Here is a 26392-nt window from a genome sequence, read left to right as displayed (position 1 = left end):
CACGGTCAAATATGTCGTCCCCACGCAGTGTGCATCCAACACCATGCGCAAACCGTAATTGCTAGTTACGGGAATACCTCATAGAAGATTGTATCATGATGCCCCTTAATCGGGTATCTTACGGTTATTGTATCATGATGCCCCTTAATCGGGTATCTTGCGGTTACCCGCAATGCATATTGATTTGGATCAATATGCAAGTACTTGTATATTTTCGTATGCAATTTAGTTAATTTACACCTATGATCAATTCTAATAGGTTGAACAGGCGGAATACAATAACTAACACCGATTTGTCTGGTTATAATGTTACCCTCCATGTACAACAATACCGGAACCAGAATACTGCTTGAACTTCCTGCCATTTAGATTGACACCCGGGAAATATAAAAGACCTACGCAAAACAATAATTTTATGTATAAGTGATATGCTAAGTGAATAGTAAACAAAAACTATTTTCACTATGTTCATGTGCATGCAATATTCTTTAAATGTTTCACTTGTCACTTTGAAAATATTCTTGCATGCAATTCTGACTTTTCTACGAAAAGTCGTATTGAAATTTCGGCAGCATGCTAAGTGTAATTTAAACATTTACCCATTTTTACAATAACCCTTAAACGTTTGCAGACAATATAATAATATAGTTTAAGCATGCGAGAACCTATGATATCTACCAACATGCAATTCACATCACTACATCAGCTATGCAGGAGGCATTTAAATTCGCGCTTAGAAAAAAGAAGACTTTTAGATATAACATATAATATCTTTGAAACTTTTTTGTAAGCAAGCCTTCAATTAATGTGTGTGTCACAAATATTTATTTAATATTTCATAAAAATTAATTAACATTTTATATTTATATTATATAATAAAATTAATTACATATATATATATATGTATGCATATACATATCTCAAATATAGATTGCAAAGCTCCAAAACATCATGTGCCATTGAGTGTATACTAAATAATTAACTTATAATTCCTTCAACTTATATGCATGCCACTATCATATTCACATTGCTGCCAAACATTAATAAAAAATTGTTTTTAATATATCATTTATCTCCAATGAACTCATCTTGTCACTAATTTAGAAAGTTATTTTTTATACATAAGAAAGAAAATGAGATTCATTTTTCTATTTTTTCTTAAACAAAATTTGGGACACATCAGTTATGATTCAAGTTTAGGTTATGTTGAATTTTATCTAAATTTTAACAAATTTATATATAAAGTTTCAAATTTGTGTCATCAAATACAATATAATTTAAAAATTTTGATAAGTCAATATAGAGAAGTGATGCGAAAAGCTTGATGAAGATGACACTACAATGATAGATCTAAATAATTATCTCACAAAGGGAACTAGTTAACCACATACCTTTTGTCATTTATATAGTTTGTATTATCAAATTCCTCCTATCTTATTACTCACAATCTCTCTCTACTTTATTTTATTTTGTTTAGCTTCCTTCAAAAATTCGATTGTTTCAAATATGTATTTGTATTTATCATGTTTATTTACTTACTAGCTAATTAAGATATTAAGGACAAACATTTTAAAAGTAATTATTTACTCGAGATAAATAAGGGATGTTATGTACACATCCCGTGTTTCATTGATTAGTTTGGTGAAATATTTTTTTGTGTATGTAATTTTTAGTGTTTGATATTATGAGCTCGTGGTACTGTATTGATATTTAAAATTTAAGTAACTTCATTTAAGCGAATTGTCTTATTTAATGTAACCAATCTTTTTATATTTCAACATAATGTATGATGATCTTGAAATATATAGCCCTTTTATTTGCATTTATGCATGTCAAAAAAATAAATTTCTTTTTCGATTTGAAAAATTTTGATCTCCTTGAAAATAAAAAGTAGTATCCACAAATGTTGGACATAGTTTGGTTAACTGAACAATGCCCTCGAACTGTTAACCGAACCAATATTTCGATTCTCTACAAGATGTGAATTAAAATCGATTCGCTTAAAATGGTAATTGAAATTCGGTTGATAGATTTTAAAATTATTTTCCATGGTTAATTGAACCGAACTATTAAGTATAATTTGAAAATTTAAAGACACTACAAGTAGTATTTTTTCTTTGATATTAATGAATATGTAAATTTAAAATATTCAAGATAAAATTTGAAGCATAAATATTAGATCAATATACTTTTTTCAATTTAAAATATTCAAGATTAAATTATTAAAAATTTACATGATATTATACATAATATGCATTATATATATATATATATATATTTATAGTATATCAGTTTGGTTTGGTTAATTGTGATTATTGAATGGGCCAAATAAAAACCAAACTGATAAATGAAAAAAATTAAAATTTTGTGAAATTGAACCAAAGAAATGGTTAACCAATTTTTCGATTTGGTTTGATTTGATGTTGCGGTTCGATTTTTTATTATGAAACATAGAATCTTAAGTAATATCAATTAAGCAAATAATAAATAAATTTTCTAAACTGAAATATTCAAAACTACTCAAGTGACACAATTGAAATTAAACATTTAATTTCTAAAGATAGTAATAATAAACTTGGAAATGGAAACAAAAATTATTTTCAAGAACTAAACAAGCCCTAAGTGTACAGCAATACCAAGTTCTACAAATCATTATGCACACGGAGTATATACACATACTAATAGAGACACAAACGTTAATAAAATTATTAATTAAAAAAACTAACCTTCCTCTACATGCAGCAACGAACTCAAATAGTCGGAACGCAAATATGATACGAAACCAACTCAAAACATAAAATAAATCTCAGTAAGTTAAATAATATATTCACGTTTTTTTCTAAATAAAAAATAACATACCCCATCTTCGGCCCTTAAATAGCCTTACCTCGCTTTCGCCCGAACGATCACCTGCCACCTCGAACGGTAACCTACCAACGGTCCTCTGCAAGCTCAGCTCGAACGGTCTGCAACCTTTTCTCCTCTGCGATACTGTCTTCTGAGAGAGTTCGGGAAGGATTTGAGCAGATGAAGCAAATCTCGCAGGACTATCCTGTGAGATTTACCACGTGTCACCACGCGGATGGATTTCAGGCGCAAATCTTGCAGCTTAGTCCTGCGAGATTTCCGCCATGCATCACGTTCCAGTTCGATGCCTCATTAAATCTCGCAGTCACCCGTCACGTTTCAGTTCGATGCCTCATTAAATCTCGCAACTTGGAACTGCGAGATTTCCTCAAGCGTCGCCACGTGTCACCTGCCCGCTGTTTCTCTCCTTGCCACGCGTTGAAGGCAGAGTGGCCATCAGTTTAAATCTCACAGCATGAAACTGCGAGATTACGTGAGCATTATTTTGGGAAAATTTTTTCCAATTAGAGTGTTATTTTATATTTTATTTCTTTTTTTATAATAAAACGGAAAAAAACTCCTTTTTAAAACTTCACTAAGAGTTTTTTCTCGATTTAATTTAAAAAAATATATATATTAAATAATATTATTTTTAGGAGAATAATTCCCAAAGTGACACGTGACAAATCTCACTACTCCAAGTATCGAAATTACGTCAGAGTCATTATGAGAATTATTTTTTCAAAAAATGTATTATTTAATATATTTAAAAAAAAAAAAAGATAAATCGGAAAAAAAACGCGATCAAAATTAGCTACTTTAAGCTGTCCTTGTTCACCCTTTGCTCAAGTCTTCTCCAGGCTGAGAAAGCTTCCGTCACTGTGATTGATGGGCCTGTGGCTCTAAAACTCCGTACGCTGTTGATCGTTTGGATTTTGTAATATGGATAACGGTTCAAACTTCAAACCCATCCGAAACAAGAGGTGCACTTTTCGTCTTGAAATGGCAAGTAACATGCGCATTATGGCGGCAAAAACACTGATTCTAAGAAGTAGTTTTGAGTTCAAGAAATCTTTGCAACCTCTTTCAATTCCATGGACTGCGTTATCTTCCCTCGTTTATTCGTCACCTCAAGGTAAGTTTCTCTTCTACAGTTCTACTATGCGCCCATCTTAATTACATTTATATTACGTATGAATGATATGATTCTGTTTCAGCTCTCATCGCCATTTCCCAACTCAGAGTATAGGAATTAGATTCGGATTGTACAAGCAGAGGTGCTTTGATTCTACATCTTGGGCTCTTGGGGTGTCTCGGATTGGGGCTGGCAATGTGTTCGACGAAAGTTTTCTGAAGGAAAATGGTAATGGGTCTCTGTCCGGTGCCTTCGATCATGATTCAGCTCCCCTGTTAAAGTCTCTCAATGGAAATGATAATGGGTCTTTGTTGGGTGGTTTCGATGAGTCGGTTTCAGCAAGATTTCGAGCAGTCGATGCTGAAATTACACCTGAAACCATTGATTTTTTTGTTAGCGACGCTGAGGGGGATCCTGACTGTCCTTCTGAAGGGTTCTCTTCAATCGAGCAAGCGCTTAATGCATTACTGCTAGGAAAGGTTGGAATTGCTAGAAAGTTCTCTTGGAATTCTTTGATACGGTCGTGCTCTATAATTAGTCTGATGCATGGCAGCATGTGTGTTGCTTCTGCCAGTTTTATATGTAATGAATGCAATTTGCTTTAGTGTAAATTTTTGCGAAATCTTAAGCATGACCAGTTAATGTCCATCTTTTGCAAATTCTTCTAGTTTGTGATAGTTGTAGATGATGAAAATGGAGACACAGAAGGAAACCTTGTCATGGCAGCATCCTTTGCCAGTCCTCAGGCGATGGCTTTTTTGGTCAAGCATGGTTCTGGGATTGTTTCTGTGGGAATGAAAGAGGAGGATCTTGAAAGGCTGAATCTCCCTCTAATGTCACCGGAGAATGAAGATGAAGACTCTTCTGCCCCCTCTTTCACCATCACTGTGGTATTTCTCGCTATAATCACCCGATTTATCACATATCGTATATTGCAATAAGATATAATATATCATTTCTTTAGGATGCAAAAGCTTGCACATCTACTGGTGTATCAGCTGCGGACAGGGCAAAGACTGTCCTTGCTCTGTCTTCTCCTTGGTCTAAGCCAGAAGATTTTAGAAGGCCAGGCCATGTTTTTCCTCTCAAGTATCGAAATGGTGGGGTACTAAGGAGAGCTGGTCATACCGAGGCTTCCGTAGATTTGGTCGCGCTGGCTGGCTTGCATCCAGTTTCTGTTCTTTCAGCTGTTGTTGATGCAGATGATGGTTCTATGGCTTCTTTGCCCGATTTAAGAAAGTTGTCCTTGGAGCACGGCATTCTAGTTATTTCAATCACCGACTTGATAAGGTGAGCAATATAATTTTACTCTGTTTACTATAAGGGAGCTTAAGGGTGTAATTGTGTATTGAGAAGACATTTCTTTGGAATACGCACCAGGTATCCATGCGTCCGTTTTACGGTCCACGTGACTAATCCTGCGCCCCTTGAAGTTGACTTCACAACTCCAAAGGGAGGGTAAATTCAGGAGTTCAAGGACGGAAATGAGTCCGGAAGGGTTTGAACACTTGACCTCATGAAAGGCACTTTCATTGTCCGCACTACCACCTGAACCACATGTTGGGGGTATTGAGAAGACATTTCTTGGTAGGATGGGATCAGGTGTTCCTTAGAATTGTGTTCTCTTTCCTTTCGCATTTATTACTATTATTATTATTAGTCTGAAACATTCTTCTGCCTTGGCCTTGTCTAGGTCTGTTTTTTTTTTCATATTTCTCGTAATATTCACTTCTCCCAGAATATGAATGCGAGAATGGTTTTTAGTCAAGTCATTTTCATTTGCTTATAGGAACAAATGTCATTTTCATTCTGCTCGCAGGTATAGGAGAAAGAGGGAAAAATTAGTTGAAAGAAGTGTAGTATCACGCCTGCCAACCAAATGGTGTCTTTTCCAAGCTTATTGCTACCGATCAAAGTTAGATGGAACTGAACATTTTGCCATTGTAAAGGTAAATGTGTGCTTTTTATTGAAAAAGGGCTCTACTGATTTGACTGGGGAGCACTTGATGCTTCAATCTTCTGTTAAGCTACTTCTATTTGCATCAGGGCAGCATTGGAAATGGACAAGATGTTCTAGTAAGGGTCCATTCTGAGTGTCTAACTGGGGATGTATTTGGTTCTGCTCGGTGTGACTGTGGCAACCAGTTGGATTTGGCAATGCTGTTAATTGAACAAGCTGGAAGAGGAGTTGTTGTTTACCTCAGAGGTCATGAAGGAAGAGGGATTGGCCTGGGTCACAAACTTCGGGCATATAATTTGCAGGATCAAGGTCATGACACTGTTGAAGCCAACATCGAACTTGGACTAGCTGTTGATGCACGTGAGTATGGGATTGCTGCTCAGGTGAGTTGCTAATTATTTTCTATGTTTTTTGTACGTAATGCTAATATGTGAAGTCCATTTGAGAAAAGTTACTTTCAAGTGTTAAAATTTTACACTTACCTCTTGTTTTGTTTGCGGAATGGAATGGCGAGGAAATGAAATGGAGTGAAAGTTTGAATTAAAAAAATTGAGTGATAAATTTAATTCTATTCTGCCCGAGTCCATTTGTTTAATATTTTCCAAACATGTAGTAAATATGACTATAGGTAAATATTTTACTTTGCATGCAGCCATGCAAAGATTATTGGTATCATGCCATGGTGTTTTTGTGATTTTGTCGTCATTTATTTCATTATCACAATATCTTACTTCTTCAATTGGATGCTGACAGATTCTGAGAGACATCGGAGTTCGAACTATGCACCTGATGACTAACAATCCAGCCAAGCTCACTGGTCTGAAAGGCTATGGCTTAGCTGTTGTTGGACGAGTTCCTGTATTGGCACCCATTACAGATGAAAACAAGAGATACTTGGAAACAAAACGTACCAAGATGGGTCATGTGTATGGGTCTGATATACGAGGACCGTTAGATGGATTTATCAACCCAAATACAAAAAATATACATTCACAAGAGGAAGAGCAATAGAATGAATGATGCACCTGGCTGCTGTATATTTTTTCAAGGTTTTTTTCTATTTCAGAATGTCCAAGAATCAGGCAGTGTTTTAACATTTGTGCAATGATCCTTAAGGCAACAGAAGCCATTGTGATTTGAATGACACACAATTACACATCATCTAAGTTTCCTCATTTGCATTTCTGCATTATGTTGACAGGTTTGAAGAACAAAGATGGCTCTTTTATCTTTGGTACACCTGGTGAGGTAAGGATCCGTGTTCACTTAAAATATTACCATTACAGAATATTACTGTTCCAGTGTTTGGTACACTGAGTTGTTGAGATGAAATGAATTGGAATAAAAAATCATGTCTAATATACATAATTATAAAGACTAATTTTATTTTTATCTATTTTATTATTGCATAACAAACAAATCATAAGATTTTACATGAGACAATTTGCTAGTAGTATTTAAAGATATTATTTGCATTCAGCACAAATAAGAAAAAATCCAATATCGAACTACCTCTAATCAAGCCAAGCTTGAGGAATAACTTGGTGTTTCTAGTTTTCGAGCGTTGGGGTTTGAAAAACATGAACCCTATATTTGAAGAGGTGTTCTATTTGGATTTGTATTAGATTTAGAAAAAAATGTAATAAAAAATTATATTAAAATTTATTCAAATCTATCCAAATCCAAATTTAAGGTCCAAAATCTATGCTCCCAAACGCAACATTTAAGAAATTGCGGAACTTAATTTTTATTTATTTATCAAGGAAAATAATACAAAAATCAAACATTTGATAAATTTCAAATTTTGCAAATCATTGACTTTTTACTTTTTAATATTTAATTCTAATATGATAAATTTCCATTCCAAATAATGATTGCCAAAAAATGTAAGTATAAAAAAACCAAGCACCTATTCTCATAACGTTCTTGAGGTTAAGATGCGAACATCACATGACACTTTAAAGATCTTATAGAGAGTAGGGGTGGCAAATGGATCAGAATCCGGTGGGTGATTTTAAATTGGGTTTGGGTTTAGCATAAGGTGACCTGTTTATAAATGGATCAACTCGAACCCGATCCATTTAATAAACGGGTTAGACAGGTTTGGGTTGGGTATCCGACGGGTGAGCTGTTCAATTTGATATATATTACATTAAAAAATATTAATTAAAGAGGTGTACTGTTTTCTACATTTTATGTTTTTTTGTTAAGATATTAATAAAAAAATAAAAATTGTTGGTTTTTTTTTTATAAAAAATTATGTCACTTTATATGAAATGTTTTTAAAAATATAAAATAAATAAATTATATTTTTAAATGGGTTCTTAACGAGTACCTATTTAAATAAATTATATTTTCTCATACTTCTGAATTAAAAATTTTTAAGAACAATTCAAAGCTTTCTCCCTAAATTCGCTATAACCCATTTAATTTTTTTAAGTAATCAAATGGGACTAAGCATTATACTATGTGAGTAATGTTTAAGGAAATAAATGCAATGGTTTTGACTTTTGTCAATAGTCAACTGTTGTTTAGGGGCCATGTTTTATGAAATAAGAAAAATGAATTGTTTTAATGACAAAGTAATTAAAACCCCTATTGTAGGACTATTCAATTGATGCAATTATCTAAATTAAAGTGATTAAAAGATTGTTTCATATTAAAAATAAATATATTATTAATTTAAAATGAAAGACACTATTAACACTCAAAAAATGCCACTCACACTCTTTCTTATTTTCCTCTCATAAACGAGATGACGAAATTGACCCCTCCCATTTGTTGCCTTTTACAAAGTGAAAATTAAGGGGTAAATGCCATTTAATAATTTAAATGTGGAGTGCGTATAATTCATTTCTTAGTTTTCTACACTAAAAATTAAGGACATTAAGGACACGGGTGCATACAAACAACAATAACAACCATAATAATAATAATAATAATAACTCTCTAAGAAAATGATCCAAAAATGTACAAACTTGATTGAATTGAAGCAATATATTTAAAATTTCAAAAAAGTAAAATTGATAATTTAGAATATTTTAATTTAAGTTAATAGTTATTAATTAATAATCAACACAAATTCAAAAATATAACTAATTGTCAAAACTTTAAAATTATTTAAAAAATTTTAAAAATGTTTAGCTGTCTAAAATATGTTATAATTCACCTCCTACTTTAATAATTTCTTCTCAAAATAATATCAAGCACAGACCATTGATTACGATAGGCTCATTCATCTCTCCCTCTGCTGAATCTATATGTTTATGAAAAGGATGAATACATGGTGTTGTGATATTGAAACTCCATGTTGTTCATTAGAATGAGTAAAATAAAATTGATTTGACTTGTTTTAGAAAAATATTAGGTAATATAAGTTCATAAATTATACATTTGTTAGTATTACGTGAGCTCTTATCATCGTATACCACGGTTGCCTGTAATCACAGTCTACCATTGAATATGCTAAATGCCAAACCGGTGACATTCTCCTGCTCTGTAGTGGCGGTGTCGGAAAACTATTTCCATAATGAAAATTAATGATTCCGTAATGTGAAAAGGCACACATAAGCACCGGCGCCTCGGCGAGTAATAACGGTTGTTTGGCATAAAGAAACAGCCTGAGACTGAGAGTGAGAGAGAGAGAGAGAGGGGGCGGGACAGAGAGAGATTCTCAGACGAAAGACAACGATAAACAGGCCGCCGGCAGGTCAACGCTAATTAAGGAAAACTAATATGGGATTAGAATGGTGTGGGGAAGAACAAAAACATAGCACGGGCTAGGTACGAGAGTTTTTTCCCTTTTTATAATTAAAAATAAATAAAATATAAAAGAATACTCTGAAGAGGAAATTTTTTCCCAAAATAATACTCACGTAATCTCGCAGCTTCATGCTGCGAGATTTAAACTGGTGTGGCGATGGGTGAAGAAATCTCGCAGGTGCAACCTGCGAGATTTGAGAAGCGATCGAACGGAGAGGCGACGCGTGGCTGCGAGGTTACGAGTGATCGTGACACGTGGTGAATCGAGCAGGTTGGACCTACGAGATTTGAGAAGAGATCGAGCGGATAGGCGACGCGTGGCTGCGAGATTCCGAGGGATCGTGACACGTGGTAAATCTCGCAGGTCCAACCTGTGAGATTTGTTTTGCGCGCTGAATTCCTCCCTGAGCCTTCTCAGAACACAATCGTGCAGAGGAGAAGAGAAGAAAAGTTGCAGATGAAGCTTCGAGCTTGCAGACGACCGTTGCGTTGGCAGGTGACTGTTCGAGGTGCAGGTGACTGTTCGGGCTCGGGCGAAGGCGAGGCGAGGCTATTTAAGAGGGATCGTGATGGGGTATGTTATTTAATATTTAGAAAAATAACGTGAATATTTCATTTAAGAGATTTACATGAGATAATTGTTTATGTTTTGAGTTGGTTTGATATCACACGCCGCGTTCCGAGTATTTGGGTTCTGGCTCTGCATCTAGAGGAAGGTTAGTTTTTTTAATTAATAATGTCATTATAGTTTAGAATTACGTATTATGTTGTTTAATTTCAAATGATAGATGTAACCAATAGTATATTTACGTATCTACATGATTTCGGACATATCTAAATTGAAGTGATTACGTAATTATGTACATGCATACATGTTAATAGAAATAGGTGGTGATAAAATTGTGTCTAGTTCCAAAATTGTATTAGAAGGTGGTGTGGAAAAGAGTAGAAAAAAAGCAGCGTTGGGGGAGTGTGTTGTTTTTTGTCTTTAAATGGATAAATTTGAAGGTAATAAGGTTTTTGCTCATTGAAAGGCAGCCTGTTTGGGTGTTGCAATGAAGAAGGTATTTGAAGATAAGAGAGAAAATTTTGATGAGTCAACGACTACTGTACTAAGGAGAGGTTTTAAAGGGGACTTTAGTATTGTGAAAGTTCCTAAGTTGAGATGATTGCAGTAGGTTCAAATGAGATTAGAAAAGCTAAAATGAGGTTTCAGATTTAGAAAGTGATGACAATAGTGATTTTGATTGTGCTGGGGGGTTATTGTTGGATAGATTTCCAAAAAAATATGGGTAGGTTTCTGGCTCCTATGATGAAATAGGGGATTTATCTTATGCTGATCCATGCCTGTTGGAAGGTCTAGAGGGAGCTTCAATTTTTGATAATGATGGGTTGTTGAATAAGTTTCAGCATAGGGATGGAATTTTCTCATTCTAGTGGAGGAGATTTTCGAGGAGGATTTAGAAGCTCAAATTCTTGAGGATAAAATGGATTTAAAGTTGAGTGATATTGGAGGAAATAAAGTGTGTCTGATGGTGGTAAAAGTTGAAAGGTGAAAGGTCAAAGAGGGTTAGCAAATTTGAAGAGCTCAGTAAATTCTGATGGTAAGGTTTTGAAAAGGGGGTTTCTCAGTTGATTTTGTTTAGTTCTTTTTTGGGATCTTGTGTTTTTTTGTTTTTTTTGTTTTTTTTTTTCTCTCTTTTTATAGTGGACTTCTTGTCCCTGCACATTGTAGCTTCTCTTCTTTCTAAACATAAATTCTTTTTTTTTTATGAAAAAAATAGTTTGGAAAACTGAATCAAACCAATTCGTACATATATATATTTATATAGTTGTGTAGTTACGTACATATTGAGACCAAATTGTTCATATTACAAAATTATGTACATAGATTTCTAAATAATAGTGTTAATTATGTAGTTATGTATGTGGTTAGATTTCTAAATAATAATGTTAATTATGTAGTTATGTACGTAATTTAATTTCTAATGATATGTACCTACTACTATAATTACATACCTACATATTTTTGACGTATCTAAATCGAACCAATTATATAATTACGTACATGCAAGCATGTTAGATGGTTTGGATAATTGAACCAAACTATTAATTATGCTTATCTAAATCAAACCAATTAGATAATTACGTACATATTCAGATTTAATTGTTCAGAATTAAAAAATTAGGTACATATATTTTCAAATTATAATGTTAATTACGTGATTATGTAGTTTAATTGATTAATGATAGCTCGGTGTAGCCAATATTATAATTATATACCTACATAATTATGGACATATCTAAACCATACCAATTATGTAATTACGTACATGCATGTTGCATGCATATGAACCAAACCAATTGTGTACATTTATAATTGCGTAATTATGAATATAGTTGTACTGAATTGTCCATAATTATAAAATTATGTACAGAGATTTCCGAATAACGGTATTAATTACGTAATTATAGTTTACTTTCAATTGATAGGTGTAGTTAAAAATAAAATTACATATCTACATAATTTTAAGCATATCTAAGCTGAACCAAATATGTAATGTATGTTCATGCATGCTTATTAGTTTTTTTTTTTTGAAAAATCGTACCAAATAAAATTACATGCATACACATAATTGTGTAATTATGCATATATTATATTTTAATGGTCCATAATTATAAAATCATGCACCGGAGATTTTAATATTATAATGTTAATTATTTAATTATGTAATTTAATTACAAATAATAGGTATAACCAATACTAGAATTAAAAATCAACATAATTACAGGCATATCTAAACTGAATGAATTATGCAATTATGAATATGCATGCATATTAATTAGTTTGAAAATCGAACCAAGTCAAACTACGTTAATAATTCTTTATGTAATTATATAAATGTTCGAATTGAACAATCCATAATTATGTTATGCACGTAGAGATTTTAATTATTATACTAGTTACTTGCTCGTAGTATAGTTTTAAATGTGATACATTAAATAAAATACTATTATAAATGATTAAGTTGAAAATTTAAATGGGCTGATGGTTTAAGTGGGTAGACCCATTTTATCCATTTAATTTTTAGGTCTAAATGGGTCACCCATTTATGACCCATATAATTACATGAGTGTACCCTAACCCATTTAGAGAATATAATGTGCACATTAATGTATTGAAAATAATTTTTTTTCACTATTCACTTAGCATACGACTTATACATAAAATTATTGTTTTGCGTAGGTCTTTTATATTTACCGGGCGTCAATCTAGATGGTAGGAAGTTCAAGCAGTATTTCGGTTCCAGTATTGTTGTACATGGGGGGTAACATTATAACCGGCCAAACCAGTGTTAGTTATAGTATTCCGCCAGTTCAACCTATTAGAATTGGTCATAGGTGTAAATTAACTAAATTGCATTCGAAGATATACAAGTATTTGCAAATTAATCCAAATCAAAATGCATTGCGGCTAACCGCAAGATACCCGATTAAGGGGCATCATGATACAATCTTCTATGAGGTTGTTCCCGTAACTAGTGATTACGGTTTGCGCATGGTGTTGGATGCACACTGCGTAGGGACGGCATATTTGACTGTGCAACTGTATGTTGAACTCATTCCTCAGATGGGTGTTGCCGCATATGGGCAGCCGGGAACGTCTATTGAGCACGTGGTTGAAGCGGAGGAAGAAGATGTAGATGTTGGTGGGATGCCTGTTGTGGATATGAACGAATGTCCACGATCGTCATTCGAGGCACAGACGTATAAAGGAACTACTATCCATACGAATTTTCATGGTGTTTGCGAAGATGTTTCAGCAGAACAACCAGGATCGTTGTTCGCAATAGCGAACAACGCGCTGGACGAGGGGATGAACATCACGAACGATGTTCATTTACAAGATGACACGTACGAGGAGGAAATTGGTGAAAGGACGAACGAGTTCCCCGATGATGTTGACCCACCCCCCCGTCAATCGAACGATGGAACGGATACGGCAGATTTCATGGACGAACCTCCTATGTATGGTGTAATTGACGTAGAGGCTGCAGATTTATCCTATGGTGACGAGCTTCCTATACGAGTAACTCGTTGGGATGAATCATCAGAACTGAGTCAAGGGATGCTATTCAGGTCGAAAGATCAATTGATAGCTACTGTGCGAATATACCACGCTCGAACGCACCATGACTTCTACGTCCTGTAGTCGACCTCATTATTATGGGTTGTTAGGTGTAAGAACTCTGAATGCAGTTGGAGACTGCGTGCGATGTATCGTCAGAAACATCGACATACTTGAATGAACTCCTCTCGCAAGACCATAGCCAAATCACGTCGACCCTTATTGCTAGTGAGGTTGTGAATATGATAAGGGGTGATGCGTCGACCTCAATCGCTACATTGAAAGAATTCATAGATCGTCGTTATGGCTATTCCATCTCATATAAGAAAATTTGGTTAGGCAAACAGAAGGCAATTGCCCAAGTATTCGGCGATTGGGAGAAGTCTTATCAGACGTTGCCTAGGTGGATGGAAGCAATGTGCACTTATAATCCTGGTACTGTCGTAAAGTGGAGGTGGAACCCTATACCCGGCAGTGATCAGACCGTAACATTTGTATCAATCTTTTGGGCGTTCGCAACATCTATTCAGGGTTTTCCCCACTGTCCTCCTGTGATCTGTATAGATGGGACACACTTGTACGGTAAGTACAAGGGAAAACTCCTTATTGCGACGTGCCCGGATGCAAATAGACAAATATTCCCCCTTGCATTCGCTATTGTGTAAGAGGAAAGTTTGGACACATGGAATTGGTTTCTGTGTTGTCTTCGTTCCATTACCGATAGAGATGATATTTGCCTTATATCAGATAGGCATCCAGGGATCATCGCTGCAGTGTCTCACAATCCCGATTGGCAGCCACCGCTTGCGCACCACCGATTCTGCCTTCGACACGTTGTAAGCAACTTCAGCACGAAAGTGCACAATGTCAATCTAAAGCGAATGGCTGAGCGCGTGGGAAGGGAGCATCAGGTCAGAAAGTTTAACATGTGGATGGAGAAGATCTTCGATAAGGGTGGGGAACCTGCAAAGACGTTCTTCGATCAAATCGCTCCTCATATGTGGACTCAGTGCCACGACGGGGGCAGAAGGTATGGGAACATGACGACAAACCTCGTCGAATGTTTCAATGCCGTCCTTAAGGACGCTCGTAGCCTCCCAATCACTGCCCTTGTGCAATTGACATTTTATCGCGTTGCACATTATTTCAATAGCCGATGTGAGGCTGCTCGTAATGCAATATCAGGAGGAAATGCATTAACTCCTCATACATTGTTTGCGATGGAAAGAAGGAAGTTGAAGGCGACCGGACATCGCGTGACGACGTTCAACCGGTCTAGAGGTACTTTTAGCATCACGACTACGCATTTGGGACCTTATAAAGGAAATAACGTGCAAACGCTTCGCATTCAGGATTTGCACGGCTGCTCGTGTGGGAAGTGGCAAGCCTTACACTTTCCATGATCCCACCTTCTCGCTGCATGTGCGGAGACACGACTCAACGCCATGCAGTACGTTGAGCCTTGTTGGACCACCGCCGAACATTATGCGACATATGCGGCTGATTTTCAACCAATTATGCACGAGGCGTACTGGCCAGCATCATCTTTGCCAACTATACAGGCAAATCCAGCTTATGCTCGACATAAAGGTCATCCAAGGAGCTCCCGTATACACAATGAGATGGATGCTAGGGAAGGTAGGAAAAGGAGCACGTGCAGTATATGTCATCAAGAAGGGCATAATCGCACAAGGTGTCCGAGAAGGACCCACTCGGGCGATGCAGCGGGACCGTTGCGTTGATTTCGTATGCAGTTTTATACTATTTCACACCGTTTCTTTTTTATTTATATTTATTCTGATGCAACGATGCATTTCCAAGATTGATCAAGGGCCGTCCGATCCGAGCGTCTTGACGATGGGCGATCATCACAGGGCCAGCCGAGCGTGGGCTGAGGGGCATGCGGAGCCCCTGTGCTGCCGAGGGGGCACGCAGTTTGCCAAGCGTTGGTTAGAGGCAGACCCCCGCATTGTCCAGCTGATACGCGATGCGGGGTTTTATGGAATTTATCAAATTGCTCATATCCAGCTTGATTGACATCTTGTCACATCATTGGTGGAGCGATGGAGACCTGAGACGCACACGTTCCACCTACCTCATGGTGAGGCCACCGTCACATTACAGGACGTAGCTGTTTTGTTCGAGTTGCCGATTGATGGGTGAGCTGTCATTGGTCGCACTGCCGGACCAGTGGAGGGACCTACAGACTGTCAGGGTCGACTCGCCTTGCGTACTATGTGCGAGCGTTTGTTAGGCGTTGTTCTGCCTGACAGCGAGTTGGTTGGTGCACGTATCCGTATGCAGTTCCTTGAGGGGGATGCGTTTCGTGAGCTCCCGGTACATGCAGATGTTCAGACAATAGCATGCCACGCACGAGCCCACTTGTTGCGTTTGATTTGTGGGGTGATCTTCTCGGATGTTTCCGGCAGTTATGTGCATCTTATGTTCCTTCCACTTCTTGAGGACTTCGGAGCGTGTCACTCGTACAGTTGGGGGGTCCGCCACTTTGGCGTGGTTGTACAAGGAGATGTGTCGCGCCACGCACCACTCGAAGACACAGATTGCGGGCCCCCCTCGCTTACTCCAGGTTTGGGCTTGGGAGAGATTTTATTCATTCGCGCCTACGCGGCGAGGTTTCCTGCAGATTGAGAGGGGTCAGGACGGTCGTCCGGTTGATCCTCTCCCGCTCGCATATCGGTTAGTACCTATTTTATCTATCTCTATATATTCACTCAATAACTATTACGAATACTAATTCGTAATATGTAGTAGTCTTGCATTTGGGAACTTAGATTTCATCTTATACAGATGGAGGGACGACTTGAGGGCATCGATGGTTGCGCTTCACACATTGTCCTGGTACAGGTTTGAGTTGGACATGCACCGGGAGCATGAGGTATAAATCAGTTAAAGTATAGCACATGAAAGCATTTCTTTCAGTTGTGTATAGTCCGCATAACTTTTTGTTTTGTCTAACTGCAGTTTATATGGATGCCCTACACGGATGAGATTTTAGCCGACATGCCACCTGCCTATGTAGACGGGAGGGACCTGTGGGTAGCGCGAGTGCCACTCATATGCTTTCATATTATTGAGTGGTATCTCCCCGATCGAGTCATGCGACAGTTTGGGTTTCGACAGGTCATTTCTGCCCCATTTATGACTTCGGGGGTAGATATTGTTGGGGACGATCTCCACGGCATGGATGGACGCGGTCGAGGGGTCACAGACTGGTCGAGTACGCACGCGATATTCGTTACTGCGTGGGAGCATCGGCGAGACTACATCGTACAAGGAGTGGTGGAGCACAGTCCGATGCGTCTAGATGACCCATACTTCACTTGGTATAGGTCTATCACACGCCGCTTCGTCGACAGGACAGCAGCTGTATATTTGAGCCTCGTAAGAAGATTAATGCCACAACTTATTTTATTATATATACGTTTCGATTTGAATGCGTTAATAAAATATGTTCATATCCTGCAGGCTGACATTGTCATTGAGGCAAAGCAGATCTCGTCGGATCCTGCGATCCATCGATTGATGAGTGCTGCACTGGACCTCGTCCACGAGGACGGTCGACGGATCCCAGAACGAGGAGGTCGACCTGATATACCAGCACGAGGAGGTCGACCAGCTCCAGTAAGAGGAGGACGACATGCCTCCTCTAGTCGTCCAGGGACTCCCATGTCCTCCCCACTAGTCGTACAGGCCGAGTACTTGTTTGGCCCGTCAACGCCCCATGCGCCTTCCATTGCAGCTCATATTGCCGGACCATCGAGCAGATCGACTGATGCCCCCTCTGACTCTGCTGCTACCCCATCCATGTCATTTTTATTGGACGATATTTTCGATGGGGTGGAGGTCGATGCACCCCCTAGGCCGCCTCATTCTCGTCCCGAGACATCGTATCATTTCTCACCGCGTGCGCTCCGCATGGCTGATGATGATGATGCAGCACCTCTTTGGGGAGAGGATTCACATCCAGCACGACAGGCCAGGACACCTAATGATGCTAATGAGCAGGGAGAGGGTAGACGCAGACGGCAGCCACCACGACCCCGGAGACGACCTCGCTGCGGCACGGAGTAGTTTAGCATTACTTTAATTGCATTTTATTTGTATGTATATCATTGATTGTTTTGATTTCATTTGTATATAATTGATTATTTTTTTTATTCTTTTGTATATATCATTTAATAATTCGTATCTCTAAAGAATTCAATACTGCAAAATCTAAAAAATGACACATAATTCGTATCGTCTAAATTTGCATGTCTAGTTAAGTTAATTCCTTAAATTCAATTTCATAAACACAAAACTGAAATCGAACCAAAATATTTGATTTACTAATTTTTTTAATTTAACCAAATCGAATGGTGTAAAAAATTAATTGGTATAGTTAGGTTCGGTGTAGTTCGATCGGTTTCATGGCTTTCGATTGATTTCGTTATTCCCCTAAGAGCGTGAGTCGACTATGTTGTCCAAGCTAAATTTGTCCATCATGGCCCAAAGTTCAATTTTATGCTAATTGTATTTCTTTCCTTTCTTGATCCATGAGCCCCATTGGGCTTGAACGAATCGATAAGTGATAACCCATCCCTTATCTTAATGATGATGAGCATTGAGAGTGTTTGAGCAAAGTTTATGATGATGGTGTTCATCTAATATGTTTAAATTTTTATAATTGAGATTTTAATGATTAGATATTAAATTAAAGTTTCAAATTAAAGGTTATGTAGACACTTTATTTTGTCTGGGGCTTATATAAAAAAAATTGGGAAAATTTTATTTTTATTTCTATAAAGTGAGAAAATATAAAAAAAAAAATTATAAAATACAAGAAAATTGTATCTTTTTTACGTTGAAAATAAATAAACAAAACAAAAATACATAAAATGAAATAAAGAAAGAAAGACCGGATATTCTAATTCCATCCTTGCCACCTGCACACAAAAATGAATTTCAGTTAGAAAATCATAACTGAAAATGAATTAGTTAATTAAGATTGATTGAATAATTTAAATTGACTAATCAACTTAATTAACAAATTAGTTTTAAATTTGATTGATTAATTTAAATTTAATTAGTAAATCAAATTTAAGTTAGGAATAAGGAACATACCTATAAATATAGGCCTTCTGAGGGTAAAAAGGATGAGTTTTTTTTTTTTTTTTTTCAATTTTATCTTTATTTTAAAATAATATATTAAATAATATCATATTTGAGAAAATATTTCCCCAAAATGACTCTAGTAATCTCGCTAATCCATCCAGTATTTGCATGGCCTTTGCATGAAGTGTTCCCCTCCCTTCTCGGCGTGTTTTTCCTCCTCTGCAACGACCAAAGACGACGAGGACTGCCGCTACCAAAGCAAAAAAACGAGCACCAGACCCAGATGGGTCACTCCACAGCAGATCGCTAACTATTGACTCAGGGTCGAAGCCGAGCCCAAATTCTGAAGCATTCAGATCTGCGCATGCCCACTTTACATTTTCTTTTGATTCAAGTAATTTAAATTTACTGAATTATTTGTTAATTAAGAACTGTATTTTTTAATTTTAAGTTTACACACAAAATATTATTTAAAAATTAATTAATTAATTTTAAAAAAGATTTTGTTGTTATAAAAGATGCAGAAAATAAATAGAAAAATAAACAAATAGAGATGAGATAAAAATTTACGTGGTTCGGCTATGCCCGCTCCATGGACGGATGTGATAAGAAACTTCACTATCAGGAGAGGAATTATAATATGATATGGAATCGACCTTATACAAGATATTAGAATCGGCCTTGTATAAGAGGTAAATATATATATATATATATATATATTCAAAAGTAGATTATATAACATATATCTTATATTCTTGTGGTGTACAAAAATATGTCTTTGAAAACATGAAAAAAAAAATTAAAATTTTGAAGGACAATAGTTGATATGTTCATGAAAATAAGTTTTTAAAAACTCTTTACGAGATATGAATTTTGCATATTTTGCATCTCACGCTTGGATACAGATAATAAGTAGACAAGCCCTTAGCATTCACAATTTTTTTCTTAAAATAATATATATATAGTTCTTTTAAAGCATGAATTAATATATGTGTTTTGAAAAACTAATTTTAAATTTTTTCATTTGAAAATTCCCCTTCATTACAAGCGCAAATTAACATTTATTACCTTAAAAAAATGCTTATGCATTAATAATTAATTAATTTAGTTATATTAATAATATTTATATCAAAAATAAAAATGATATCCTTGGTACTCCAAAAACAACATTACTAATGTTCATTACTTTTCTCACACAATAAAATGACAAATTTGCACTCTCCTTTTGTTCTTTAGACTTGCTAAATGAAAAAATTAAGAGGTAAAAATAAAAATCAAATGGCAAAATTATTATTTAATAAATTAGAAAAAATTGCATGGGAAATCCTCGTAAAAATCATAATTTTTAGATAATTTATTTCTTTAGATAAAATTTAATTAAATTTTAATTTTTAAAGTTATAATTTAAATTTAATTATAACTTTCCCTTTTTACAAATTTAAATTTAAATTTAAATAATAAATTTAAATACTACGAAATTTTGTAGTATTTTTTGTAAATTCAGGGATTAGAATCATATTTTGAAATATTTTTTTGAATTTTATCCAAATTTTTATGACAAAAGACTTATTTATAATCAATAATTTCTTTTATGTAAAATTTTTGTTTAAATTTATATATTTACAATTTAAAACATAAAATTTAAGTTAAATCTCGCAGCATGAAGCTGCGAGATTTTGCCTGCATGCTGCCACACGTCCGCTCCTCATTGGCCCTGAGTTTAAATCTTATTCGTCTGTCTTTAAATCTTGCAGCATGAAGTTGCGAGATTTTGCCTGCACGCTGCCACACGTACGCCCCTCATTGGCCCTGAGTTTAAATCTTGTTCGTCTGTCTTTAAATCTCGCAGCATGAAGCTGCGAGATTTCGTCTGCACGCTACCACGCGTCCACTCTTCATTGACTATCAGTTTAAATCTCTCAGCTTCATGCTGCGAGATTACGTGAGCATTAGTTTGGGAAAAAATTTTCTATTCAGAGTATTATTTTATATTTTATTTCTTGTTAATCATAAAACGGGAAAAAACTCCTAGGAACGGACATGGGTATCTTTAATTGTTTGATCGGTTCATGGGAAAAATACCCATCTGCAACAATTCAATCAAAATGAAAGAAAAACCTATCACTGTGCTGGATTTTCGAGCATTGCCGGTTCCGGAGTTTTGGTGAATTAGGATTCCTGTAACATACCGACGAAGATGATGGTATCCAGAGGGCTGTTTGTTTGGTTCCCGCCTCACATTCATCCGTTCACTCCGGAGTCGCCATTTTCGTGCGTCCAGTCGAGTACCCATAGAACGCAGGCGGAGGATGAGGAGGAGGTTGAGGATGTCGAGGAGACGGAGCCGCCTTCGCCGTGCCGTTCTTGAGGTTGTTTGCGTGCGCAGAAAGGCTTGATTGGGTTCTCATGGCTGTTGGGTCGTTCGCTGCTGCGTCCCATGGAACCGCGCTCATCGTCTTCTTACATTTATTTGGCAAGGTTTTTCGCTTAGTCAGCTTCAATCGTTCAGGGAGGTGACAAACGCTCTTTCACGAGTTGACTCAAGTGGTTCTTGATAACGATCCCCGTAGTTCACCGTTCCTCGTGTTCTTGACTACGTTTCTGAATTCTAATGCATTCGATCCTGCTTCTTGTCTTGCATTAATGGGTAAATTATTAAACTATTTATGTTTCATATCCGTCACCAAATTTTAGTTTCTCACAATGAGTTTCAAACTTCTAAAATAATTTTAATTTCATCCCACCGTTAGTCTCAATTGGGAATTTTGAACGGAATTCGAAACTATTGCACACGGTCCACAAACACTCCTCCAAAATCTTAGTATTTTATTAGACACAGCAGTTTGGGACGAAGATGAAACTTTTTAGTTTGGGGGCAAGCATGAAACTTAATCTTGGGGCTGTTGGAGGAATTTAGTTGGATACTGTTGCTATCAGCGTGGAATTCTGTCCAAAATCCCCAATTGAAGCTAATGGTTGGACGAAACTAGAACACTTTCGAGAGTTGGGAACCAGTGCAGCTAGGATATTGTACCTCAGTTGGGGAATCTTCCTGCGACCAATGGTTGGGATAGCTCGCTAAAAACGGTTGATGGTAAGGCAAATTGGAGTTTGGGACTGGTATATGAACAAACAGTGGTAGTCTGGGGGCTATTGATGCAATTTACCCTGTATTAGTTTGTTGCACGATGATTTCTCTTTCCAGTTCTTGAATTTCAGTTAGTCCAGAGCAAATTGTTCCTCAGTTTTCACTCTGTAAAATCAGAACTTGTATGAATGTGTTAATATTGTGTTAAATGGTTAATTGAAGCATCTTCTTATACATTCTGCAGCATGCTTTATACATTATTTGTTTAGTCTTTGGTGTTTTTGTTGCTGGTTGTATAGGTGAGTATTAATCTTTTATTGTTCATTGCTGCTATTTTATGTTCCCATCCTGTAGATGAAGCTTCTTTGCTGCATTCAGTTAAATTTTCCATTATGTAATAGATGTTTATGTAATAGAGGTTTCTGACTGGCAAAAGGTACACTGCTGTCATTAGGTCTATGTTCAAGTATTACTTAACCAGGATATGAGTTTCTTTGACACATATGGGAATAATGGGGACATTGTGAGCCAAGGTTTGAGCAGTGTGTTACTAATTCAGTCTGCTCTCAGTGAAAAGGTATATTTCAGATGACATATGCTGCCATTTTTGTTTTTGTTTCATTTTTTTTTGCCCCCATTTTTTTTCGTAAGCAACAGTAAGTAATGACGTACGTTGTGACAGGTTGGAAATTGTATTCATAACCTGGCAACATTTTTTGGTGGTCTTGTCATTGGATTTGTCAACTGTTGGCAGATTGCATTCACAACATTAGCCACTGGCCGATTCATAGTTGCTGCAGGAGGATTATCTATCATATTTCTTCACAAACTTTCCGAAGATGTTCAAGATGCCTATGCTGAAGCAGCAAGTATTGCTCAGCAGGTTCTGTATTTGTTTTTCTACTTTTACTAACTTATTTGTCTAGAAGGACTTTTCTTCCCTAAACTTAGGCAAAAACTTGGCAGCCAAGAACCCTGCTTATTTGCCTCTTAATCATCTCAAAGTTGAAACTAACTGGTTGATAGATGTTATTTTCCTCTCACACACCCTAGTGCTACAATACTCACTAACAGATCTACCTCTTGGTCATATTTGAAAACTTCTCATAGTCAAAAACACAAGTTTGATTTTTATCTTTTGAGAAGCTTTCACAGATCATCCAATCTGGCCTTGGCTGTTCTATGAAACATCACATTTGCAGCAATTCATGGCTCCATGCTATTTCTCAACACTAGAAATATGTCATTTTCTTTCATCCAATCTTCATAATACACACAACCTTAACTAGAAAGAGGCCTCGGATGACACAATATTGATAGAAGCTTTTTTTCATTCATTGATTTTGCACTTTTTATACTAAGGACAAGGCCTTAGCATTTGGAGATGGATGAGACTGCAGCAAATCGCATTAATATGCACGTACACAACATTTTCAAATCAAAGCTCTCTCTTTAGAGGCCATCAAGACCACCCTTGATACCCTACAATCAGCCCACATAAATATTGAAATTGAATAACATGGCAACAATGCGAAATCAGGCAGCACAAACATGCACAAAGTATAACTTCAGAACTTCAAAAGTCCAGAACTTCAAAAGAAAGCTGTGACCATATGGCTGAAGTTACAATATAATTCGAGGAATTAGTCGACCAGCAGAAGAGGGCATACCACAACAAGCACTGCAGGCACTTAAGAAACAACCTGGTGCCCCAGCAGCCACATGCATTAGGCAGCAACTAGAAGCGAGTCCTCGCATGAACAGGGAATAGTCATTGAATAACAATCGAAACAGCCTCTCTGCATAAAAGCAGGGGTAAGGCTGCACTAATTATGATGACCCTGCCTATACCCTCACAAAGTGGGGAGCCTTGTGGCTTGGGGATACACTCTTTTATAAATAAAATAAAAAATAAAAATTATATAATAAATAATAACATAACAACTCTAAACTTGCCTCTATTTTTGTGCCTTTAGTTGGCTTAGTAATTCCTGCAATTGCAGTGGCTTCTTTATATCTTCATGTTAAAAAAACCAGCAATTGGTACAAGATTGCAAGCAATCAATTTTGAACACACAACATCAAAAACAGCATCATCATGCCATAACTAGCCATTGAACACCAGAACAGCAACAACAGCATACTAGAAACAGAGTGTAACTGACTTTACATCAGTAAACCACCATGAAAATGTGCTGCATCCTACGATGTTCCTAAATGATTTTTAAACCAACCAGGAAATCAGATTTGAGAGTTGATAAGGGGAAGGTAAGGAAAAAAAATACAAAAGATAGTGTGTCTGAAAAAAGAAAAAAAGAAAAAAGTTAGAGATGGATGAGGGAAGAGGAGAAGATGAAGACAAGATTATACATTACTAATAAAAAACCTTAGAGAGACAAAAACGTCCCATTTACACCACATAGTTAAAATATCCTGTCTCTTCTATTGTTTTAAAAAGCGAAGAACCCCTAAGAGACAAGGCATAAGCATTGAGGCATAAGCCTTTTAAGTATTTATTTTTAGAAAAAAATTGTAAATATATTGCACTAGTTTTTAAACAATTAAGAAAATTACAAATAAAATGTTAAAAAAAAAGTTCAAATATAATTCATAAACTACTTATTGGCCATTTCAAAAAGTACCAACCTAAGTTCATTAAGTAAATCATGGCAAGAGATAGCTACAACATTACAAAGTTCAAATTAGTTTCAGATCTAATATGCAGATTTGCAAAGGTTGAGGTTCAAATGTTCTAGAAATCATCTCATAGTGCGAGTTCCTTTCATATAAGCATGTAGTTAGAATTTTCTAGCTAAATTTAACTTGAGATTCACACACCCAAAATGTATAAGCCTTAACTAGAAAGGTGCAAAAGGCATGCCTTTGGTAGAATTGCATAAGCTTCAGTGCATAATGCATTGTACTTTCTGGGATTTGTTATTTTAGATTGAGTCTTAAGGCATTTCAGGCATGCACCTTCTTGAGGCGAGCCTCAAGGCAAGTTGATTGAGCCTTTGAAAACATTGATCTTTTCTAATAGCAAGAAGCTGCAAAAGACCAGACAGAAGCCAAGACTAAACCTAATCGTAAAAGAAGTACTTAAATTCCTCCTCTCTAAAGAGATACGAGCATCCCTTTCCATCAAAATTTCCATAAAATTGCAATGATGTGACAAGTGCACAAGACTAAACCATTACCACTCGTTTGAGAACCACCTGTAAAAGTGATTTGTGATAATTTTTTCACAAATTCTAAGCTAACCTATTTATCCCCAAAAGCAAACAAATAACCCAGCTAGATCCCCCAAGAGAGAGAGCAATGCATAAATAGAGGTGAGGCAAATTATAAGCTCTTAAAACACAAAAACAAACATCTAGAGATAACGCCTTCGAAGGCATTTTACTCTGCTATAGGTTGTAGGTGTCAACTCTATTAAGAACAACCAACCAAGCAAACACCTTTATCTTAGAGGATACTGTTAAGATTTGATTAAAAATGAATAACCTAACTTGAAGATAGGTCTCTCCCTTTATTTATATTACAAATTTAAATACATTGTAATGACAATAATATCCTCACTAACTCTCATTGATTAACATACTAACACACTCAATAATAATAATAGTAAAAGACATATATAACCTTTAACACTCCCCCTCAAGCTGGATCATAAATTTCATAAGCATCTAGCTTGTTACAAATGAATCTAACACGAGCACCCCCTAACACTTTTGTAAACAAATCAGCAAACTGCATGTCCGACTCACATAAGCAGTTGTAATGAGCTTCTGCACAAGTTTCTCCCGAACAAAATGGAAATCAACTTCAATGTGCTTCATCCACTCATGAAAGACCAGGTTGGAGGCAATATAAAGAGCAAATTGATTATCACACATCAACTTCATAGGTTGAGAATGTGGAAAACCCAATTCTTCCAACATGTTCTTCAACTAGACAAGTTCACAAGTAGTGTGAGCCATAGCTCTATATTCTAATTCAGCACTTGGCCTTGCCACCATAGTTTGTTTCTTACTTTTCCAAGAAATCAGATTACTTCCAACCAAGATACAGTAGCCGGTTGAAGGTTCACAAGTGGCTGAATATTTATTCCATAAGGGCTTACTCGATCCAATCGTACCATGTAATCCTTTAAAAGGCCACTACAGTTTGTTTCTTACTTTTCCAAGAAATCAAGTCACCACCAACCAAGATATAGTAGCTGGTGGTGGATCTCCGATCAGAAGGTGATCCAACTCAATCTGCATCTATATATTCGTGGATATAAGTGTGAGTCTGATCACGATATAAAAGACCTTTCCTAGGTGCACCTTTGAGATATCTCAAGATGCGAATTAC

At 36.3% G+C, this 26392-nt stretch overlaps 1 protein-coding gene and 1 pseudogene across 1 annotated transcript; both read left to right on the top strand.

Moving 5' to 3' along the window:
* Positions 1-3726: 3726 nt before the first annotated feature.
* LOC131149643 (monofunctional riboflavin biosynthesis protein RIBA 3, chloroplastic) lies at positions 3727-7103 on the top strand. The gene is made up of 7 exons (XM_058100272.1): positions 3727-3982; positions 4065-4461; positions 4651-4872; positions 4947-5272; positions 5802-5931; positions 6029-6325; positions 6696-7103. Exons 1-7 carry the CDS (start codon positions 3942-3944, stop codon positions 6951-6953), a joined length of 1671 nt encoding a protein of 556 aa, XP_057956255.1. The 5' UTR covers positions 3727-3941; the 3' UTR covers positions 6954-7103.
* A 2274-nt stretch (positions 7104-9377) lies between these two features.
* Positions 9378-26392, top strand: part of LOC131149641 (ABC transporter B family member 20-like) — a 48912-nt pseudogene continuing 31897 nt past the window's right edge.

The sequence above is a fragment of the Malania oleifera genome, chromosome 2 (genome assembly GCF_029873635.1).
Source record: "Malania oleifera isolate guangnan ecotype guangnan chromosome 2, ASM2987363v1, whole genome shotgun sequence".
NCBI lineage: Eukaryota > Viridiplantae > Streptophyta > Magnoliopsida > Santalales > Ximeniaceae > Malania > Malania oleifera.
The sequence above is the reverse complement of the archived record's forward strand: the minus strand, read 5'-3'. Positions and strand labels throughout refer to the sequence as shown.

Bases quoted from the DNA above. Each gene is read 5' to 3' on its own strand.
- LOC131149643 (XM_058100272.1), top strand. From the start codon at position 3,942: ATGGACTGCGTTATCTTCCCTCGTTTATTCGTCACCTCAAG. The intron at 4,462-4,650 runs GTTGGAATTGCT...AAATTCTTCTAG, and splicing joins ATGCATTACTGCTAGGAAAG to TTTGTGATAGTTGTAGATGA. The intron at 6,326-6,695 runs GTGAGTTGCTAA...GGATGCTGACAG, and splicing joins AGTATGGGATTGCTGCTCAG to ATTCTGAGAGACATCGGAGT.